Source organism: Elephas maximus, chromosome 21 (genome assembly GCF_024166365.1).
Source record: "Elephas maximus indicus isolate mEleMax1 chromosome 21, mEleMax1 primary haplotype, whole genome shotgun sequence".
NCBI classification, from domain to species: Eukaryota; Metazoa; Chordata; class Mammalia; order Proboscidea; family Elephantidae; genus Elephas; species Elephas maximus.
Genome location: NC_064839.1, coordinates 39118905 through 39141438, shown reverse-complemented (window position 1 = coordinate 39141438; position 22534 = coordinate 39118905). Strand labels below are relative to the sequence as shown.

Below are 22534 nucleotides of genomic sequence, written 5' to 3'. Positions count from 1 at the left end.
GTACATGGAGTCCCTGGGTGGTGCAAACAGTTAAGCGCTCGGCTGCTAACAGAAAGGTTGGAGGTTTGAGTCCACCCAGAGGCACCTGGAAGAAAGGTCTGGCGATTTACTTCCAAAGAATCAGCCATGGAAAACCCTATGGAGCACAGTTCTACTCTGAGATGCATGGGGTTGCCATGTATCAGAGTTGCCTTGATGGCAACTGTTTTTGTTTTTTAACATATGTACAGAAATGTATACAAATCATAAGTTCCATGAATTATCACAAAGTACAAAAAAAAAAAAACCATTGCCGTCTTGTAGGACAGAGTAGAACTGCCCCATGGGGTTTCCAAGGAGCGGCTGGTGGATTCAAACTGCCGATCTTTTTGGTTAGCAGCCAAGCTCTTAACCACTGCGCCACCAGGGCTCCAATACACACTCAGGTAACTACCACTTCTGGCTTGTTTTCACATCCTCCTTTCCTAAAGCTCATCAGCCCTGTGGCGAAAGCTTGCCTGCTCCTCCTCAGTCACCAAACCACTTTCCTCCATAAATGGTCCCTTCACCAAGGACTTGTCAGACAAAAACTGAGAAATAGAGGAAGATTTAGAATCCATAGGATTGGGTGTTAATTTAAAACCTTCGAGGACCCCCACATTCCATTTCTCATTCATTTGGATCTGAACCCTTAAGAGTTCCTTCCCCAGAAAATGTTCTAAAGCAGTAGTAGTTCCCAAGCTTCAATGTTCATACATTGTTAAAATGCAGGTTCTAATTGAGCAGGTCTAGAGCGGGGCCTAGAATTCTGCATTTCCAGCAAGTTCTCAGGTAATTCAGATGCTACAGGTCCACGGACCGCAATTTGGGCAGCAAGCCTTTATACTCCAAATTTTCTGAATCGGAATCTTCATTTTAACAAGATCCCCTAGGTAATTCTTAGGCACCTTAGACACGCTGCTCTAACACAGTTCTTAACCCTGACTGCATCACTTGGGGAGCTTTGCAAAAAAAACCTCGCAAAGTCCCCCACCTTGTCCACCAAGTCAGAAACTCTGGGCGTGGGGCCCAGGCAATGGTGTTGTACAAGCTCATCAAGTGTTCTAATACACAGCCTGGACTGGGAACCACTACTCTAGGGAAAGCAGTATTGCTGGAACTCTTCGGGCTGAAGAGTTTTTGCCATGGACTGATCCAGAAGACTGTAAGAGAACAGAGTATAAAAATGCTTTCCATTTATGTGAGATTTTACATTTTCCAGAGTGTTTTCACGGCATTAACTTGTATGGCTTTCACAATACCCCTATAGAGAAGGAAGACATAGTTATGCCCATTTTAGAGGTAAAGAAACTGAGACTCAGAGAGACTGACTTCCTGAGCACAACAGGGAGAATGGTAAAGCTGGTGGTAGAATTATATGTCTTACTCAGATAACCTCTTACCTGTTCAACTCTTAGAAGATCTGTAAATGCCAGTCTCAGGGAGAAACAAGCAGACCTCCTTCCACTGTGGGGGCACTTAGTCAAGTGATGGAACAGCCTTCAGTTATGGTTTTCCAGGTGTCTGCAATCAAAGTAATTGGAAAGAAGTGTCTCATTTTAAATTTAGGGAAACCGAGACACGGTGGTGGTGAAGAATGGAAGCAAGATAAAAGTACAATAAAAAAAAAAAAAATGTAGATTTCTGAGTTCCACTCCAGACCAATCTAATTAGAATCTCTGTTGCTGTGCTCCAGGAATCTGCATTTTAAACAAACTCCCTGGGGTGCTTCTTTGTACATTAAAGATGGAGAATAAAAAAAAAAAAAGAATGGTAGCAAGAATGGAATAAAGAAGGATGAAAGGTTCCTGGATGCCAGCCCAGCCCCCTCTCCTCCTAAGGTTCTCAGGATGTGGTTTTATTAGGAGGTTAGGAGTGATGGTTGCTATGGTAACCATATCCTTATCAATGCCCATCCGCATGAGATTTTCTTGGTAGCCAGTTATCCCAAGCTCCACTCCCTCCCAACCCCCCCCCCCACCAAAGACAGGTATAGAAAAAAAAACAAGCCGCTTGTCCAATGCTGACGTCTTCCCTAGAAGGATGTGGGCCAACCAGTCCTCTTCCCTAGCCTCAGATAATAGTCGGAGACTGCAGGTAGTTGCTTAGAGAGAGAGGCCAAGGTACTGAAGGCTTTTTCCCCCTTCTTAGCCCACAGCCCCTGCCTACTTATCTAATCTCTGCTCTTCACCCTCTGCCTTGAACTGGTTGGCTCTGGCCATTCCTGTCTGGCTGCTTCACCCCAGTCCCACTGCCATCAAGTCAATTCCGACTTAAAACGACTCTGTAGGACAGAGTGGAACTGCCCCCATAGAGTTTCCAAGGATCACCTGGCAGATTTGAACTGCCAGCCTGTTGGTTAGCAGCCATAGCATTTAACCACTACGCAACCAGGGTTTCCTCTCACCCCCAAAAACCCAGTGCCGTCGACCCCAGTAGACCATTAAATGCTCTCAGGGAACAGGCTCATCTCGAAAACATGGTAGCACAGGGCACAGAATTGAACTTTTGTTCAAGTAAAGACTTGTTGATTTTAACCACATTTCTGTCCCTCTGTTGGGGGGTGGACAGAAAAGAGGTAAGCATGGTGAAAGGGGCTCATCCAGCTTCTGGAAGTGGGGAGCTTATTTCGAGAGTGTCACCATCCCAGCTCTGGGTACCCTCTCCCTGCCCTTTTTCTTCCCTCTGCCCTGTGACTGGGGCTTCAGAGAGGACTTCCCCACCTGTCCTGTCGATGTAGCCTTGCCAGGCGACCCCTCTTCTATTACACCATCGTCCCTTCATTGCCAGTTGATGCTATCTGGAAATATAGTGCTTAAATTCATGTCCTTGTTTATTGTCTCCCTCCTGCCCCCTCTGCCCACTTAGAACATAAGCCCCATAATGAGACCATGTCTAGCTCACCTTTGCATCCCCAATGCCTGCACAGAGCTCAGCACAAAGTGAATAGAGGAGTGAATGAAGCCTGGATCAGGAATTAGGACTCCGCACTTCTGCCTCCACCTTACTGTGTGATCCTGAGCAAGTTGCTTATTCTCTGTGCCTCAGTTTCTTCTTCTGTCACAAGGAGAGGATTCTACTCTGCCATGTTGTAATCACGTGATTCTGAAAGGACTGTGACCAGTTAGATGGCAAGGTCTGGATCTTGTACCTCTTGATATCCTCCACGGCAACCCACGTAGGGCCTTACATAAAGTGAGGCCTCAACTCATCTGCTGATTTAAAAGAAGGTGAAAGTGCTTTGAAAAATTGAAGGTGCTAATAAAAAAAAAAAAAAATTTTTTTTCTTAATGAAGTACTAATGCACACTACAATGTAGATGAACTTTGAAAATATCATGCTAAGTGAAAGAGGCCAGATACAAAAGGTCACATATTGTATGATCCCATTTATAGGAATATCTGGAATAGGTAAGTCCACAGAGACAATACAGATTGGTGGTTTTCAGGGACTAGGTGGGAGCAGGGAGTGGAGAGCAAACTAATGGGTATGGAGCTTCTTTTTGGGGTGACGAAAATATTTTGGAGCTAGATAGAGGTGGTAGTTTCACAATTATTGTGAATGAGCTAAATGCCACTGAATTGTTTGCACTTTAAAATGGTTAATTTGATATGAATTTCACCTCAATTAAAAAAAATTAGAGGTGTTATATCTGTAAGGGAGTTTTTGATGTTAGGAAATGGCCATGCTTTCCTGCTGGGCAGGGCACTGGCTGATTGTCTGAGCTTCTTGAGGTTGTTAAACTACCTTAAACCTTTCTAGAACAAGGCAGGGTAAAAATAAATGTATTTATTCTTTGTGAGTCTCAGAAAAAGCCCATGGAAAAGGTGGCTCCTGCACTTTACTACTTTTCTTCTTGCTGTTCAGATTGTGTACTGGGGCATGGTTCAATGCCAGCCTTGCCTGCTTTGGCCTCCCTCTGCACCCCCAAATATCCCCAGCCAGAAAGAAGAAGCCAAGGCCAGGGTGTCCCCGGCATGGGCAGCAGACAGAAACCCCAGCCACGGTAGTGATGACTGCTGGTCCTGTTGAGGCTCACTATGTGCAAACATTTTACAGGTATGAGGAAGACACTATCATTATTCCCATTTTGTAGATGAAAAACCTGAGGTTCAGAGAGGTGATATGACCGGCTCAGAGTCCCATAGTGTGTGTGACTGAGGCAGGAGAAGAGCCAGGTGTCAGTGCATCAACAAGAAGGGCCAGTAACTCTGCCAGCCTCTAAATAGTAGGTGAAGGGGCTGAAGAAGACATGGCAGAGCATCAAAGTCCTGGTGCAAAGACAGGGGCCCGTAGATTGGCAGGTGGGAACTATTCATCTCTGAGTGGCTGCTCTTTGTAGCATGCTGACATTGGGGCTGGGCCCCTCTGAGCGCCTTCCAGCTGCCTCCTAACACATTCATGAGGCAGACACATACCCACGCACTCACTCATCTCATGTGTCCCCTGAGTCCCGGCTCCCCGCTCAGCCTTTGTGGCCCCTACCTCACTGAACCATGACACAAGCTTACAGTGCCACCTCTGAGCCCCCAATATCAGGCTTCTGGAAGCTATAGATGGCCCAGAGCTAAGCTCCCTGTCTGACCCTGCAATGCCTCCAAGGAGACAGAGGTGACTTTGCCTTCTAAGTCAAGAGGAAATTTCACTGAAGAAATGGAAGAATAGCTAGATGATGGCAAGGGATAACCAACCAAAAATCAACTCACTGTCATCAAGTCTATTCCAACTCATAGTGATCCGATAGGACACAGTAGAACTGCCCCATAGGGTTTCCAAGGCTGTAATCTTTACGGAAGCAGACTGCCACATCTTTCTTCCGTGCAGTGGCTGGTAGGTTTGAACTGCCAACATTTTGGGTAACAGCCTAGTGCTTAACCACTGTACCATCTAACAGTGACAGGGAGAAAAAAATCACTCGTTCCTTCAATTCAAAGGCATCATCAACTAGACAACTGCCTTTTTACCTAGAAAGCCCCTCCTCCTTTCTACTCCCTCATTCCTCCTCCTTCCCTTTCCTACCTGATGTCACACATGCATGAAATTCTGACTCTCCTACAAATCTTTAAAAGACATCTCAGAAGAAAGATGACTCCCCCCCCCCCCACCTAGGAAAGAAAGGCACACAAGTCTTGCCCCACCCCATTAAAAAACCATTTGCCATTGAGTTGATTTCAGCCCATGACGACCCCATGTGTGTCAGAGTAGAACTGTGCTCCACAGGGTTTTCAATGGCTGATGTTTTAGAAGTTGGTCACCAGGCCTTTCTTCCAAAGTGCCTCTGGGTAGACTTAAACAGCCAACAGCAGCAGAGTGTTAAACACCATTTGTATACCACTCAGGTATGCCCCCAACCCCATTACAATATTATAGTCACATTTTTTCCCTGCGGACAAAAATACCTAATTCATCTTAATGCGATTCTCTCTATACAGGGGAGTCTTCTCCACTAGAGGGCTCTTCTAAGGTTATTTGCTCAGAATTTAAATTCTCAAGGAGACACTAGGAAGAAAGGCTGTAAGGAGACTCCTCCTCTCCCTAGAAAAAAAACCAAACCAAACCCACTGCCATCCAGTCAATTTGGACTTATAGCGACCCTAAAGGACAGGGTAAATTCTCCCAGTTTTTTTTTTTTTTTTTGTCTTTTGTTTGGTTTGTAATTTCATTTGCCCCTGAAGAGAGCTACCACCCTTCACCCTGCTCCCCAACTTTTCTGTTCAGTATCCTCTATGGGAACCTTCCTCAACTGCTTTAGACCAGATTTGGAACTTGACTTTAAGCCAGTGATTTCCAAACTTTCCTGCACATTGAGATCACCTGGGGAGTTTTTTTTTTTTTTTTAAATCATGATGCTTAGGTCACACCCCAAACTAACAATGTCAGAATGTCTGGGGGTAGGAGCCAGACATCCATGTTTTAAGGATCCCCCAGGAGATTCCATAGTACAGCCAAGTCTGGGAAGCATTACTTTAATCCCTGTCTTCTTTCCCTCCCACAAATGCTGCTTCGCCATCACAGCAACCCTTGGCTGAGAACTCAGCTCAGCCCTAGACTCTAGGCCATCCAGGCTTGAGGCTTGAGAATCTAAACAAGCCCTCACTATTGATGGACTCTTCTTGCGACTCAGGCTTTGACTTTGGGTCCTGGTTATGATAATGGCACTTTTTCCCCAGATTCATTCCCATCTTATACAGGTTCTAGTAATTGAACTGAAACTATAGCAACACTTGTGGTGCACTATTATAAGCCCCAGTTGAAGAAAGATGTGGCAGTCTGCTTCCGCAAAGATGTACAGCCTTGGAAACCCTGTGGGGCAGTTTTACTCTGTCCTATACGGTTGCTATGAGTCGAAATCGACTTGACGGCAACGGATTTGGTTTCAGTTATTATAAGCCCCAGTTGGGTACTATGTGCCTTCCAGGTGGCCCCTGACTCATGGTGGCCCCATGCACAACAGGATGGAACTATTGTGATACATATGGTTTTCACTGGCTGATTGTCAGAAGTAGGTTGTCAGGCCTTTCTTCCTAGTTTGTCTTAGTCTGGAAAGTCTGCTGAAGCCTGTCCAGCATCATAGCAACATGCAAGCCCACTGACAGACGGGTGATGACTGCACATTAGGTGCACTGGCTGGGAATCAAACCCAGGTCTCCCGCATGGAAGGCAGTTCTACCAGTGAACCACCACTGTCCTATAATAATCCTATGAGGTACCGTTATCACCCCAGTTTTGCAGATGAGGAAACAGAGGCTCAGATGGGTTAAATAACTTGCCTAGACTCACACAGCAGCTCTGGTGGCACAATGGTTAAGCTCTCAGCTGCTAACCAGAAGGTCAGAGATTTGATCCCACCAGCCACTCCATGGGAGAAAGATGTGGCAGTCTGCTCCTGTAAAGATTTACAGCCTTAGAAACCCTTTGGGGCAGTTCTGCTCTGTTCTGTAGGGTCACTATCAGTCAAAAATTGAGTCAGCAACGGCTTTTTTTGTTTGTTTGCTTTTTTAGAGTCACACAGCTGGTGAGTGCAGCAGAATCAGGGTCTGAACCTACATTGGGCCTGCCTCCCCTTCGCTTGATTCCAGTGACCAAATCTCTCTCATGCCCCCACCCCATAGAACAGAGGTCTTGCCTTTCTCTTTTCGCTCTTGGCTTCCTACCCTGCGGACCCAAATTCTGCCTCTGACCACATTCTCCCTGGGGATTAGGGCCTGCCTGCCACCTGCTGACAAACCTCCATCAATCCTGATGATCTGTTGTCTCCTGTCAGGTTTTCTACTTGGCCTGGACGCTGTTGGATACACCTTGCAGCTCCCAGCTTCTGCCAGTGTATCCCAGACGCTAGCACCTCCCAGCATCCTCTGACTGCTGAATGTATACTCCGAGAACATGCTGTTATCAGTCTTGGATCTCTATGGCAGCAAATGCCCCAAATGCAGGAACCACATCCCTAGAACTGTGCAGTCCAGGGCTGGTTCTGACACATGAGAATGGGGAGAAGTTCTCCCCGAGGCCCCAGCTTCCCCATCCTGTCCTGCCCCACGTTAGTCTTACCTGTTAGCTTGGAGATTCACTGCTTTCCCCCCTCCCCCTTTGTTATCTTTGCAGGAAATGGATATATTGAAGGCAAAGAACTAGAAAACTTTTTCCAAGAGCTGGAGAAAGCAAGGAAAGGCTCTGGCATGGTAAGCCCAGCCCCCTTTTCTATTGTTTAGGTTTTTCTGTCACCCTGACCTCTGCCTCTGAGCACTGTCTATCCCAGGATATGCATCCCATCAGCGGGCCTGACATCACTGGTCTTGACACTTGGAGTCTTTCTTTTATGTGTAAGTGTAGAAAAAAATTGGAATATTCTCTAAAAAGAATACGTCATCTCAATATCCTTGGGTGCCTGGGATTGGGAATGTTCAAGAATGGGCATCAGGGGTTTATAAACCCCCAAAAGTGCAAAACTTTGTATCTGTGTATGCAAGTATAAATGTTGTTTTTTCCTAGGGAAAGAGTCCACAGCCTTCCTAAGATACTCAAAGGGTCATAACTCAAGATTGGCTGCCTAGGCTAGTTTCTAGTGTCTTTATTCCAGACCAGGGTTTCTCAGCCTCAGCACTATTGGTGTTTGGAGACAGAAACTTCCTTGTGAAGGGGGGCTGTCTTGTGCACTGTAGAATGTTCAGGAGCATCCCTGGCTCCTACTTACTGGATGGCAATAGCACCTCCCCTGTGCAAGTTCTGACAATCAAACACTTCTCAGACACTGCCAAATGTCCCGGGGTGGGGGTCAGGGGGTCGTGGCAAAATCAACCCCAGTTGGAACCACTGTTCTAGACCAATCCTCAGCAAGAGCCTAAAGGAAAACAGGATTGTCCTGAACCCGTATCTGAGCCAGATGGTACTGGCTGGTCTCGTTTGTGAAGGGGGCACTCTGCTCTTGTTGACCTGCCTTAATTAAGTGACTCCAAATCACACCCCAGCCCCTTAATGGCAGAGAAGGTGTTTCTCCTGGTGCCCAGCTGACATTATAAAATTTGCTGAGGCCTTTTGCGGGGGTATTTGAAATACTGGAGTGCCACAGTGACTGAAGCTGGTCTTTGTGATTCCTGTGTCTGGTTCTGCAATATGTGGAGTCAGACTCACTCCCTCCTACAAGCTCCCATGAATCCTTTGGGGGTCTCTCTCCTTTCCCCTGCTGTGAGTCAATTCCATACTTATTGGCAACTCTTCAGGGAGCAATTCGGGAGATGAGTCACAAATGCACCAGTGAGCTCCTGGTTCAAGCTCGGCAGTGTGTCCCACCAAGAGGAGGTCAGAGCTGTGGGCTTAAGAGGGTTTGAGGTGACTCATGGTTTTGTTTATCAACAGCTCCCTCAGCCTCCCTCATTACTAGGATCATGAAGCCTGGATCACAGAAAACACAGGCTTCAAAACTGATCCTGGGATCAGTAGGCAGGGGAGTGTGTTTTCACAAAGTGCTTCAAATCTGCAATCCCATCTCTTAGTCATCCCCTTCCTCAGGTGGCATCAGGGGTGATTTTCAAGTCCATCAACAACAATCCCAGCTGATACCATCCAGGACTGATGCTCAGAGCAGCTGTTATATGGTAGAAGGAATATTGGACTTGGAACTGGGAGTCATGGGTTCAAATCCTGGCTCTACTCACTGGGTGACCTTGGGAAAAGCCACTTCATCTTATCCTCCATTTGTGTGTAAAATGGAGGAACCATAACCTCACAGGGCTATTGTAAAAATTAAATAGGACAACCTCATTACTAAGAAATGCCTAGGACCATACCAGGGACATTGTGAGCACTTAGTAACCGTAAATCAATAAATATTGATGACCACATAAATATTGGCAAACTTGAGACCAGCTCCAATGGTATAAAGCATAGAAGGGATGCAGAAAAAAGTAAGAATTGGTAGAATTCTCTGTGGCCCAATCCTAGCAAGCACACAACTACCCGGAAGTCATCAGATAAGTAAAGCAGAGGCATTGGCTACCAAAGGTAGATGCATCTTTACCTCACGGTAAGGAGGAACCCGTTAATGCAAAAAATTCATCAGCAGCATCCCCAAACCAGGGGAAGGTTTTAGAACTTCAAGAGAGTCTAAGATTCAAGATAAGCAACAATGGGCTAAAGGAACTTTTTTAAAGTTCACTGCCTTGTCGCTAGTAACAATAATTGAATGGACTTCTTAAATTACTCCTCTTCATATTCTCCTTGGTATAAAATCAGAGTGAAAAAATATTGCAGAGTTGGTGATCAGTCTTTAAAGAAGATGAGCAATTCACCTTGCTATAGCAGAGTGGTTAGAACTTCTCAGTTTTCACATCTGAGTAATGGGAATAAGTCCCGCCCTTCTGATACAGTAGTGGTTTACTCCATCTCCAAGGCAGAGGTGCATGTTTGATTACATGGTAGAAAGCATGCCTACATATCCTGTTCCCCTTTGAAAATTCTGTGATGAGCCTTGAAGAAGAGATGACTTGGATTTGGCGCAGTCTGCAATAGGAAAAAGATGGCAGCCCTATCACTCAGAGCATCGGCTCAGCCTGGTTCCGTGCCCACGGATTCAGGACACAAAATGACCCCTGCCACTTCCACACTGAGAGGGTGTGAGACTCATGGTTCACATTTGGTTTTTTTACAGGTGTCAAAGAGTGACAACTTTGGGGAGAAGATGAAGGAGTTCATGCAGAAGTATGACAAGAACTCAGATGGGAAAATCGAGATGGCAGAAGTGAGTCCTGCTGTCCTGGCTGAGGGATCTGTGTGAAGGGCCACCCTTCCCCTGTGCCTCCCCCATGCCCCAAGCATCCTTCCAGGGGTCTAAATGAGGAGCTGTAAAACCCTCTCTCTAGGAATATACCCAAAAGACCGAAAAGCAGTGACTCAAACCGACACAGGTACACTAATATTCCTTGCGGCATTATTCATAAAAGCCAAAGGTGGAAATCACCCAAGTGCCCATCAACAGATGAGTGAATAAACAAAACGTGCTATATCCATACAATGGAGTGTTATTCAGCTAAAAGAGAATTTAAGCTCTGATACATGCCACCACGCGAATGAACATTATGCTCAGTGAAATAAGTTTGACACAAAAGGACAAATAGTATGATCCCATTTATATGAAATCTCAAATAGGTAAATACATCAAGACAAAAAAAGATTAGTGGTTACCAGGGAATTGGGGAGGGGGAAGAGGGAGTTTAAAAAAAACAAAAAACCCGAACAACCCTCTCCTCCTGGCCACCAGCGCTAAGGATGACCAAGAGAACCAGTGGGGCTTTTTCTGTGTGAACTTTACTTTCCCAAGAAAAGAGGAAGCAACCAACAATGGTTTAAGGCAGGGGTGGAGAGCTCAAATGCCTTCAGGGTGTTGTACACACGTGATGAGCCATATATACATATACATACACATAGATGCTTATGTATATGTATATATGGCATATGTGACATTTATTTAAAACAAAAAACCTGTTGCCATTGAGTCGATTCTCACAATGACCCTGTAGTAGGGTTTCCAAGGCTGTAAATCTTTATGGAAGCAGACCGCCACATCTTTATCCTACGGTGCAGCTGGTGGATTTATACCGCCAAACTTAGCAGCTGGGCCCCTTTAACCACTGCACACCAGGGCTCCTGTGATGTATATATGACAAGCAAAACGTGACTCCCACGCTGCCTCTCCATAGCCGTTTTACCATCCTTCCTTCAGGAAACTGCTCTGCTCCCTGGCAGGTAATGTTAGTGTCTCTGTATCCCACAGCTGGCGCAGATCCTGCCGACCGAGGAGAACTTCCTTCTATGCTTCAGGCAGCACGTGGGCTCCAGCGCTGAGTTTATGGAGGTGAGGCCAAGGCACCGCCTTCTCTCTGCATTTGAGACCTGCCTTCCTCCCCTAGGAATTGTCCCTGGGAGACCCTAACCCCTTAGAACTCTGCTACTCTAAGTCTGGTCTGTGGACCAGCAGCATCATCATCTCCTGGGAATTTGTTAGAAATACAGAACCCCAGACCTACCAAATCAGAATCTGTATTGAAACAAGAGCCCAGGTGATCTGTGTGCACATTAAAGTCTGAGGAGTAAGGTGAGAAGGAAGCTTGAGTCGAGAACATGGGCAATGCTGTACACACACTATCTCCCTTTTGGGGATTTGTCATAGACATTTGTATATCACAGGCTCTGAGAAATCCTGCAGTAAAGGAACCTGTTTCACTTGGTTTGGTTGTGGTATCTCCCATACTTTCTTCTCATTCAACAGCATTACCAGTTGCTATTCAGTCAATTCCAACTCATGGAGATCCTGTGCGTGTCAGAGAAGGACTGTGCTCTGTAGGGTTTTCAATGTGTGTTTTTTTGTTTTTTGGGGGGAAGTAGATCGGCAGGCCTTTCTTCCGAGGCACCTCTGGGTAGACTCCAACTTCCAACCTTTTGGTTAGCTGCCAAGTGTGTTAACCATTTGTACCACCCAGGGATTCAATAACATTAACCACTGCCTCTTGATTAGCGGCTGTAGCACTTAGCCACTACGCCACCAGGGTTTCCTCAATAACATTAGTGTCCCTCAGAGTCAGAATTCCAAGGAGTGTGCTTGGGGAAGTGTTGCTTGAGGTAGCCAGAGTACTGCTGACACCACATCGTCCTTTACCACATTTGCCATGAAGAAAAGAAGGAATAATGTACCCATCCCAATGCTGGGAATGCCCAGTGAGAATTCCAACACCTTCCAGGCTTGATCTTTGACTGTGGTCTGGGCTTCGGTGTTCCCCTTTAAAATGAACATTACCATCCTTGCAATATAATTTTTTTTGAGATCCTCATGTGAAATACGACATCAATTTCAAGTGTCTTTTAAGTAATATTCACCATGTCCTACTTCAACCAGATAGTATTAGGTTGAACCATATGAAATTGCCTATATTCAACCTTTTTTTGCTTATAAATATGGCGATTTCATATGGTTCAACCAAATACATTGATCTTGATGTCAGGCAAACTACCAATTTTTTTTATTGTGCTTTAAGTAAAAGTTTACAAATCAAGTCAGTCTTTCATACAAAAATTTATATACACTTCACTATACACTCCTAGTTGCTCTCCCGCTAATAAGACAGCACACTCCTTCTCTCTACCCTGTATTCCTATGTCCATTCAGCCAGCTTCTGTCCCCCTCTGCCTTCTTATCTCCCCTCCAGACAGGAGCTGCCCACATAGTCTCATGTATCTACTTGAGCCAAGAAGCTCACTCCTCACCAGTATCATTTTCTATTTTATAATCCAGTCCAATCCCTGTCTGAAGAGTTGGCTTTGGGGATGGTTCCAGTCTTGGGCTAACAGAAGGTCTGGGGACCATGACATCTGGGGTTCTTCTAGACTCAGACAGACCATTAAGTCTGGTCTTTTTACGAGAATTTGAGGCCTTCATCCCACTGCCCTCCTGCTCCCTCAGGGGTTCTCTGCTGTGTTTCCTATCAGGGCAGTCATCACTTGTAGCTGGGCACTGTCTAGTTCTTCTGGTCTCAGAGTGATGTCTCTGATTTATGTGGCCCTTTCTGTCTCTTGGGCTCATAATTACCTTGTGTCTTTGGTGTTCTTCATTTTCCTTTCCTCCAGGTGGGTTGAGACCACTATCAGTTATTTCTTGCAATTATTCTGGGACTCTCCACCTTAGCTATTCTGTGTATGTGTTCCTCAGAGTGAAACTCAACCCATACCCATCATATACACTGCCTGCTGTGTTAAATAATGACTGGCCTTCCACGTGACTGGTATTGCCATTCTGTCGTGTTAAATATATTTCCAGCCACCGGTAATCCCTTCTCCGTGACTCACTGCCTGAAGTATCTGGAGAGCTAGCCCAGAAACCCACATGGCAGTGAGTTCTCCCTCATGGATAGAAAGTCGGTTAGAAATAACCATTTCTCAGGGCAGAAGAGTCCTTTTGTAAATGGTAGTTAAGCATCAGATAATGGGTTTAATTTTAAGGTGCTTTAAATGATTTTCTCCAGTTTTTTACAAGATGGCAAGATTCCATAAACTGGTAATTGATACTCTGACTCTGTTCTTGGTTCTTCTCTTGTCTCTCTGGGGTGGAGGTAGTGGGGAGGTAGGATCCTGCATATACTTATAACTTGTCAGGGTACTACTGTGTCAGTTTCTCTGTCTACAGAAAAGGGAGTGATATGCCTGACCCTGCTTTTCCTGATGGGCGGCAGCCAAAAACTGATATTTGTTCCACAGCTGGTCTGGAAAACCGGGGTAGTGATAGCCTGCAAGGTCCGAGGTGCTTGAAAAAACAGCTCTCTCCCTCTCTTTCTCCACCCCCCCTTTCCTCCCCCATATCTCTTTCTCCTCTCCCCTCGTTTTCTTCTCTCTTCTTCCCCTTCCCCTCTCCACTTCTTCCCCTCCCCATCTCTATCTAGTACTCAATGAAACTTTCCCTCTCTCTCTCCTCCCCTCCTCTTTCTCCCTCTCCCCTCCCCATTCCTCTCCCCTCAAGTCTCTCCCTTCTCCCCTTCCCACTGCACCCTCTCCTCTCTCCCCCGCCTCCTCCCCTCTCCTCCCCCTTTCTTCTCCTCTCTCCCCCTCCCCCTCTTGCTCCCTTCTTCTCTTTCCTCTCTCCTCTCTCTCTCAAAATCATTAGTAGTTCCTCTGTGTGTGGTTGACATAAGTCCTTATTCATTCTTGCCTCTATATTTGTAAGTCCCAGCATAACTACAAAGCAAACAACCCCCTCCCCAGCTTCCTGAGACCCCATACTCCTGCAGTACCATCCCTCCTACAGTCCATTTGTCCCATGTCTATCAGCTGAAAACATGCAACAGTCCCTGGGCAGCCCTGAAAGCCTCATGCTCTCAGATTTCCCCCATCCCACCCCTTAGCCAGACATTTTGATTTCTAATTTTAGTGAAGCCTCAGGATTTCTTTGGGATTTCAAAAAGCTCAGTCTCTTGAACTCTTTTCCTTGAATGGGAAGAGAATAATGACCCAGTGATGGCTGAACACAAAGTGCTGAAGGGTAGAGAAATCTAGTGTAAGACCCCAGAGCCAGCACTGGGGGGTGGGGGAGTGGGGAGAGTGGCCTCAGGGAGGGAGGAGGGTTAGGCCTGCCTCGAGAGGACTGGGGCCCACTCGGATTATCCTCCTTTTAGACATCTTCTTTTCCCAGCCAAGACTCAACTTAGATGAACTAATTTCTAATGCACTAGATTCATGCAGGTGGTTGGTGAAGTCATATTTGGAAACCTGTGCATCCCTCTCCCAGTACTTTTCCAAGGGTGTGCTTTCTGGGAGAGGGAAGGAGTATTATAATGGACACCAAAGCATTTTTTCACTGGAGAAAAGATACTCCCCTAATCAAGTACCATCTATATTTGATATTTGCCCACCCTTTTGCTAGAACTTTCTCTTGCCTCATAACTGAAAGAAAATCAGGGCCAAATTTCCTGAGCCCTGGCACTACTCTCCTACCAAGAGCATTCCACAGTCTTGTTTGCTGGTGTGAAAGAAAGATCCTAAAGTGGCCATAAATTCTCACGCTCCTGGCAATAAAACAGGGATGTGGTATGGAAAAGTGGAGGAGGAAGGAATAAAATGTAGGAAAAGGATTAGTGCTTGCTGACTCTCAGAAAATTAAATGTTGCTGATGTCCAGGTGTGCAGTTTGGGCAAAAAGTCCAAGGAACGAATCTTGAAAGAAAATCCAAGAAATATGATTAGGCACCAAAATAGACCAAAGATTTAGGGAATGGGATTCCCTGGGCCTCTTAGCCACAAATATAGGCAGCACCCCAAGTGGCATTCCCTTCTTTGCACCAAATGGTTTGGGGAAACAGCTGAGGTTTCAAGGCAGTTGTATAAAAAAAAAAAAAAGGAGGACCATATTTTCTCAGGACCGTTGTATTAGTTACCTATTGCTGTGTAAAAAATCACATCAAATTTAGCAGCTTAAAACAACACACATTTATTTTCTCACAGCTTCTGTGGGTCAGGAATCAGGAACATCTTAGGTGGTGGTTTTGGCTCAGGGTCTCTCATGGGATTGCAGTCAAGATGTCAGCTGGGCTGCAGTCATCTGAATGCTTGACTAGGGCCAGAAGGTACACTGCCAAGATGGCTTACTCACACAGCTGTTGGCAAGAGGCCTCAGCTCCTTGCTGGCTGTTGGCGGGAGAGCTCATTTGCTTACCACGTGGGCATTTCCATAGGTTGCTTGAGCATTCTCATGACATGGCAGTTGGCTTCCTCCAGAGTGAGTGATCCAAGAGAGAGCAAGAAGGAAGCTGCAATGCTGTTTATGACTTAGCCTCGAAAGTCACACACTGTCACATTCTGTTCATTAGAAATGAGTCACTAAGTCCAGCCCACGTTTAAGAAGAGGGAACTTATACTCCACCTTTTGAAGGGGAGTGTGTTGGAGCATTTGTGGACATTTTTAGACTACTACAACTATTTTTCCTTCTTCCTCGTGTGTAATGTCTGCCTTTATTCAGACACAGCCAGAAGAGAGAGGAAGGAGGCAGTCAGAACCATACCACCTGCTGAAACTCTCATTCTCTTTGATCCTCTGAATGCTGTGGTCAGCAGACAGTGCCCTGTCTCCTTAAAGGGATCAAACGATGCACCAAATAATTGGGACTCTGATCAGGTCCCAGAACCAGTATGGGTAGGATCCAGGAAGGGATCTAACTGGCCAGGCCTAGGTCACATGTCTGTCTCTGGAGATGGGTCAACCTCCTTTGAACCAGATAGATTGAGACTTGGAGATTGGGAGATGGGATTTTTTTTTTATTAGAAATGTGGTGGAGAGTCTAAAAATTTGATTACACTACCAATTTTGCCTCACCGCCAGACATGACAACCATAAGCAATGGGATGAAGAAGTGAGTACAGTGAAGAGTAACCAAAGCCCATTCCTACTGTGTCAGTTTTATATATATATAATATATACACATACATATATGTATATGTATATATGGCATATGTGACATTTATTTATTTAAAAAAAAAATTGCCATTGAGTTGATTCCAAGGGTTCTTCCAGAGGGTTCTTCCCCTTGCCTCCCAGCCCCTACCCAGAGTAACAGAAGTTTCTAGAACAATGAAAGAACACCTTATTTCGCCACAGCAAAAAGTAGAACCACGAGATCTTTGTTCTAGCCTTGGGTGAAGCTGCCTGTTGAACCTTAGAAAACCTCACCCCTGGTTACAAGGTGATCCAAAAGAGACCCATTCCTGGAGCAAGTTAGAGTAAGGATGCCTTGATTCTAGTCCCAGCAGTTCTCCTCCTTTCTGTTTGACCTTGGCCAAGATACTTTACTTGGTTTCCTCATCTGTGACATGAAGGGACTGGACTAGACCATTTCCACATAAGCCACCCCTCTCTAATTCTTGAATACCAAAACCTGCCCAGGAATACTAAAGGGAAATGGAAGGAAGGAGTATAGATGCTGATATGTCTTTGCAAAAAAGTTGGCATTCCCGTTACAGGCTTGGCGGAGGTATGACACAGACAGAAGTGGCTACATTGAAGCCAATGAGCTCAAGGTAGGATGGGTCTTGGGAAGGGTATGGAGGGCATGGACAGTGGGACTAAGGTCGAGTGGCAGTGGGTTTAAGGAACCTAAGTAGGGAACAGAAGTTGGGTGAGAAATATGGGTTTGCAGTCTGCTCAGGAAAACCCAGGCCTGGCTCTGAATTGTTGAACTTCTTCGGGGCAGCCATGTGAAATCAGCAACATGGAGCTACAGGGCCGTAGAGTTCACCCAAACCACATGCCTAGGACAGACATGCTTGAGGCACTTCCAGCTCATTGTAGTTTGTTGGCCTTCAGGCTTATATGTCTACCCTCAAATTCGTCTGACTGACCAGTGATCCTCAGACACTGCTCTGTGTGCTGTGTGCTACCTCTGTGTGCTGTGCTTATGAGGAGGTAGATCCAGTCTCTACCACTTCTCCAGTGGGGTGAAGTTGTACCCAGAGCCACCTCTAGGGCTTCAAGGATCAAGCAGTTAGGGAATTATGAGCTACACTAGTGGTAGACCTCAGGAAATAAATAAGTGAATGAGGGAACGAACGAAGGATTTATCAGCTCTGAAAGAGGCCTTTTGTATTCCAGGGATTCCTGTCAGACCTGCTGAAGAAAGCAAACCGGCCTTATGATGAATTCAAGCTCCAAGAGTACACCCAGACCATTGTAAGTAGACAGAAGTGTCCCTCCTCCCCAGGAGTGCAGGTGACTCATGGTGACAGATAGCAAAGATGGATGCTAGTTCATGGCCCCACACACCCTCTCTCTGAGATCCCCATTGAGCTGATTCCCAGACCAGTGTGAGACTGGGGAGCATTTGTTCCCATGACAACCGCTGTAGCTCTAGGAGAGGATGAACTTGGAGAGGGTGAGCCTTTGATGCTGGCTTGCAGTGCCTCTGTTACCCCTCTCCCTAAAAAGGGGAGAAAGGAGCAGTAACTGAGTCCCACTGTCTCTCCCAGTGACTGACTTCAACCATGGTGGTCCCTGGCCTCCAGGTGACCTCAGAGGAGACCAGGAGAACTCTCCTCCTGTCCTCCTTCCTCTCCTTTCCACTAAGGGGGTAGTAGGTCAAGGCCCAACATGTAAGGTCAAAGCAAATAATCCAGACACCTCTTTCTGTCCCCAACAGCTAAGGATGTTTGACTTAAACGGGGATGGCAAATTGGGCCTCTCAGAGATGTCCCGGTAAGTACCTGCTGACAGCGTCACTTAAAATAAGATTCCTGCTATCATTCCTGTGCTACTGTCCCCATCTCTGAGATCAATGAGTGGTGAGAGTAACAGGTCAGATGTCAAGAAGCTCAAGACAAAGCTAGATAGAATTGTGAACTTCAATACCTCCATTTGTCTGTTTCCCTCTTTTTTGAACTTTCCATGAACTCCTGATTATTAAGTGCTCAGGGAGCTTTGTCTAACTACAGAGCCTGCCTCTGCATCCCCACCAAGTCCAAGCTGCTCTTGCCTGTGCTCTGCCTCCTAATCTCTGCTCTATCATTTCCTTTCCAGACTCTTGCCCGTTCAGGAAAACTTCCTGCTTAAATTTCAGGTAAAAGACCCACTTTGCTTTCCTCTTCTTCTTCCCTTCCCCTCATCCCACTGAGCTCTGCCCTTCCACACACACATACACCCAAATCCACCATAATCACAAATACATTCAGTGCCTTTCCTTCTCTGTTAACTACCTTGGTCCTTATAGGGCATGAAGCTGACCTCAGAGGAGTTCAATGCGATCTTCACATTTTATGACAAGGTAAGAAGGAGGACACTACGGATTGGAAATGCTGGAGTCTTCAAGACAGGGGAGCCCCCAACCAGAATGGGTCAACTTCATCGGTAGGAAGGGAACAGCAGTCAGAGGGGCAGCTTGGGCCACATGGTTTCCTCTTGTCCCTTCCCTGCAGCATCTTATGCTATGTAAGAATATAAATGTCATTTACAATCCATGGCCCACCACCTTGGAGGCCAAGGTTTTGGTTTCTAAAAAATGCAACAAAGAATAGTTGGTGAAAGAGGAAGATGGTTATGCTTAGAATCAAGGTTTGATTATGTTGTTTGGGGCAGAAGGACGGAAGTGCTCAGTACTACTCCCCTGGTGCCATCATAATTTTGCACTAGAGCCAGTTGGTTTTCTAGGAAGGTGGGAGTGAGCTGACCTCCTTACACATACCTTCATCCCTTTCTTACCTGTTCCTGCTCATGTGACTGTTATGGTGGGAGATGTTCTTTACAACCAAAGGGGTGGGGGTAAACCTTAAAGAGCCCTTGTGTTCACCCTGACACCTTATTTTGGATGTGGCACTCAGGGAGTTAGCTAAATGCTTCTTAAATTCATTTACATTTTTAACGCAAGTACAAGACAGCACAACTAGAAGCTACCAAAAGAGCAGTTTGTTTTGTTCCTGTGTCAACTAGTGTAGACAGCAGTGATGCGTTATTTTGACATCGCACAGTCTGAATACCTCCTTTTGTACATAGCAATGGGAAAGTTGGACATTTAGATCTCCCTGGGATGGGTGGAAGGAAGGAGTAAGGTCAAGGTCGCTGGTCAGAGCTCTGTGCTCATTCTCTGCTCCCCATCACCAGGACGGGAGTGGCTACATTGATGAGAATGAGCTGGATGCCCTTTTGAAGGATCTGTATGAGAAAAACAAGAAGGTGAGTGACTTTACCCAGGGGACTGGGCGATGTCTCCAGGGAAGGGAGGCAGTGGAGAGGAGTGCACTGGAACTGCAGTTTGCTCCTCTCTGATCAGCCATACCCAAACCACTGCCCACAAGTCAATTCTGACTCAGAGCAACCCTATAGGACAGAGTAGAACTGCCCCATAGGGTTTCCAAGGCTGTAATTTTTACGGAAGCAGACTGCCACATCTTTTTCCAGCAGAGCCACTACTAGGTTTGAACCACTAACCTTTTGGTTAGCAGCCTAGTGCTTTAACCACTGTGCCACCAGGGCTCCTTGATCAGCCATAAGGCAATGGTAGTTTTAACATGGTACATCTCATGGAATCATCAGCTAAATTGCCAACAAAAAAAGACTTGCTATACAAGGAGAGATTTTGGAGGGCGGGGAGCCAGTGGGAGGGGAGGGCTATTCTGAATTGGGTAACTGCAGAATCTGGAACTGGAGAAGGGTTAAAAGGAGCCACCAAAATGTTTGTTCCCCTTGAGGAAAAGACAGAGTACTGAACTTCATCACTTTGCCCTTCGTGTTGCCTCTGACATCCTCCATAGACCCTCAAGTGGGCTCATCTTGGTGCACCGGTGGGAGAGGTCAGGGAGGGATAAGAACCAAGAGACAAGTCTTTGCAGCCAGCTTCCTTCACTCCTGGAAAATGTCTCAGCAAATGGTTTTGTCTACTTTCTTTAATTAGACGATGAAAGTTCTATAATTCCTTGCATTGCCTAATTGCCTTGGCTGCCAGGCAAGAGCTAAATTTAATGCTCAATTTCAGGAATAAATTCTTTGCAGCCTCTGGGTCTATCTGTCTTCCTTTCCAAGTGCTTTCTGAGCTCTTTATCTTTATCCTAAGTATCATTCTTCATTTATTTTATCCTAAACTTATTTATTTTCTTTTCTGTTACCTAAAATTGTTTACTGAAAGAGGCAAAAAATAAACTATAAGTAAACAAATACTTTCTGGGAAGAAGAAAGTATTCGTTACAATGTTTGAACTTGGCAAAATTTTTCCTGGCACCAAACTCTAGGAGAAAATTATTAAGCACCCCTATGTGTCCTTTTTTATGTGTCCAAAAGGAATCCCTGGTGGCGTAGTAAAGAGCTATGTCTGCTAACCAAAAGGTTGGCAGTTTGAATCTACCAGGTGCTCTTTAGAAACTCTATGGGGCAGTTCTACTCTGTCCTACAGGGTCACTATGAGTCAGAATCGACTCGACAGCAATGGGTTTGGTTTTTTTTAATGTGTCCAAGAATGTTAGGCACCATAATGGAGAATATCTTTAACTGTAACTCTATTAAGGAGGCATAATTATTCTTCATATGGTCTTGCCTTTCACCTGAGGCTGATAAACCCTGAAGGCATTGCATTTAATCTCCAGAGTGACCTGAAGTTCATTGTCATCAACTAACTAGGCTCTCTCTTGCTTAACACAAAGGACACCTCGTGTAGATTGACTCCAGATGTGGTAACAAAATTAATGGTCCAGGTATTGGGATTTGAAAGAAACTATGAAGGTTAAAGAACAGGATATTAATTAAGTTTGTTTACTTGGGAGCCCTGAATTTGGCCTTCTAGCCTACTAAAAGACTGTGAGAAAATAAACTTCTCTTTGTTAAAGCCATCTACTTGTGGTATTTCTGTAATAGCAGCACTAGATGACTGAGGCAACAAGCTATGCACAGATAATGACTAATCATCACAATAGCTACCATTTTTGGAGTGCTTGCTATGTGTTAGGTATTGTGCTAAATGTTGTTTCATTTGTTTCTTCATCTACTCCTCATAACACCTCCATGAGGTAGGTACTATTAAAAAAAAACAAACAAAACATTGCCATTGAATGGCTTCTGACTCATAGCAACACTATAGGACTATAGGACAGAGCAGAACTGCCCCATAGTGTTTCCAAGGAGCACCTGGCAGAGCTGAACTGCTGACTGTTTGGTTAGCAGCTGTAGCTCTTAACCACTATGCCACCAGAGTTTCCAGGTACTATTAGTGTACCCATTTTACAGGTGAGGCAGCTGAGTCTCAGAAAGGTTGACTACTTTGCCCAAAGCAGTGCAGCCAGTAAGTGACAGAGTTTTAAAGTAGGTCTAACTCCAAGGCCCACGCCTTGTATCACTCTAAACCACATACACTGGGGTGGGAGGAGAGAGGTTCAGGCAGATGTCTGAGTGTGTTGCTGGGTCCCTCCACTGAGCCTGCTCTTACCTCTCTCTATGTCTCCTAGGAAATGAACATCCAAGAGCTCACCAACTACAGGAAGAGTGTCATGTCTTTGGCTGAGGCGGGGAAGCTCTACCGCAAGGACCTGGAGATTGTGCTCTGCAGCGAGCCCCCTGTGTAAAGGGGGGACAGGTGTTGCTTCTCCGCCTTCCCAAATCCTTCCCCTGCTGCCCTAACATTGCCCACACCCAGAGATCATGAGCACCCCCACTCCCCTGTAACCCGCACACACTAGCCAGCAGAGCAGGAAAGGAGAAATGGAGGATGGACCACTGATGGGCCTCTTTTGAGCACCTCTAACCCAATCCTGACCAGACATACTGCTCAACCTGCAGCCTGGATCACCAACTGCATGGGAGGTGTGTGGGGCACGGGTGGAGGCTCCCTAACCTTCTTCGCTGTGATGCATGAACTCATTCACTGTATGATTTAGGCTTCTATGTTCAGCAGAGTGGACTCTTCCCTCTTGCCCCCCTCTGCCCTTCCCCTATGCCACCACCCACCCCAAACTTCCCAGTTCCATCAGCCACCTTGCTAATGGTGTAGCTGTCTTCTCAGAGTTCCTGTTTGTGGAGA

General features: G+C 45.8%; 1 protein-coding gene across 1 annotated transcript in view; it reads left to right on the top strand.

Annotated features, from left to right (window-relative positions):
• CALB2 (calbindin 2) overlaps window positions 1–22079 on the top strand; it is a 28416-nt gene extending 6337 nt beyond the window's left edge. The window contains exons 2-11 of the mRNA XM_049864454.1: window positions 7621–7697; window positions 10163–10252; window positions 11285–11365; window positions 17007–17063; window positions 17635–17712; window positions 18179–18234; window positions 18556–18595; window positions 18746–18799; window positions 19633–19704; window positions 21963–22079. Coding sequence (XP_049720411.1) covers window positions 7621–7697; window positions 10163–10252; window positions 11285–11365; window positions 17007–17063; window positions 17635–17712; window positions 18179–18234; window positions 18556–18595; window positions 18746–18799; window positions 19633–19704; window positions 21963–22079 — 722 coding nt within the window. The remainder of the gene's footprint in view (window positions 1–7620; window positions 7698–10162; window positions 10253–11284; window positions 11366–17006; window positions 17064–17634; window positions 17713–18178; window positions 18235–18555; window positions 18596–18745; window positions 18800–19632; window positions 19705–21962) is intronic.
• The last annotated feature ends 455 nt before the right edge of the window (window positions 22080–22534 follow it).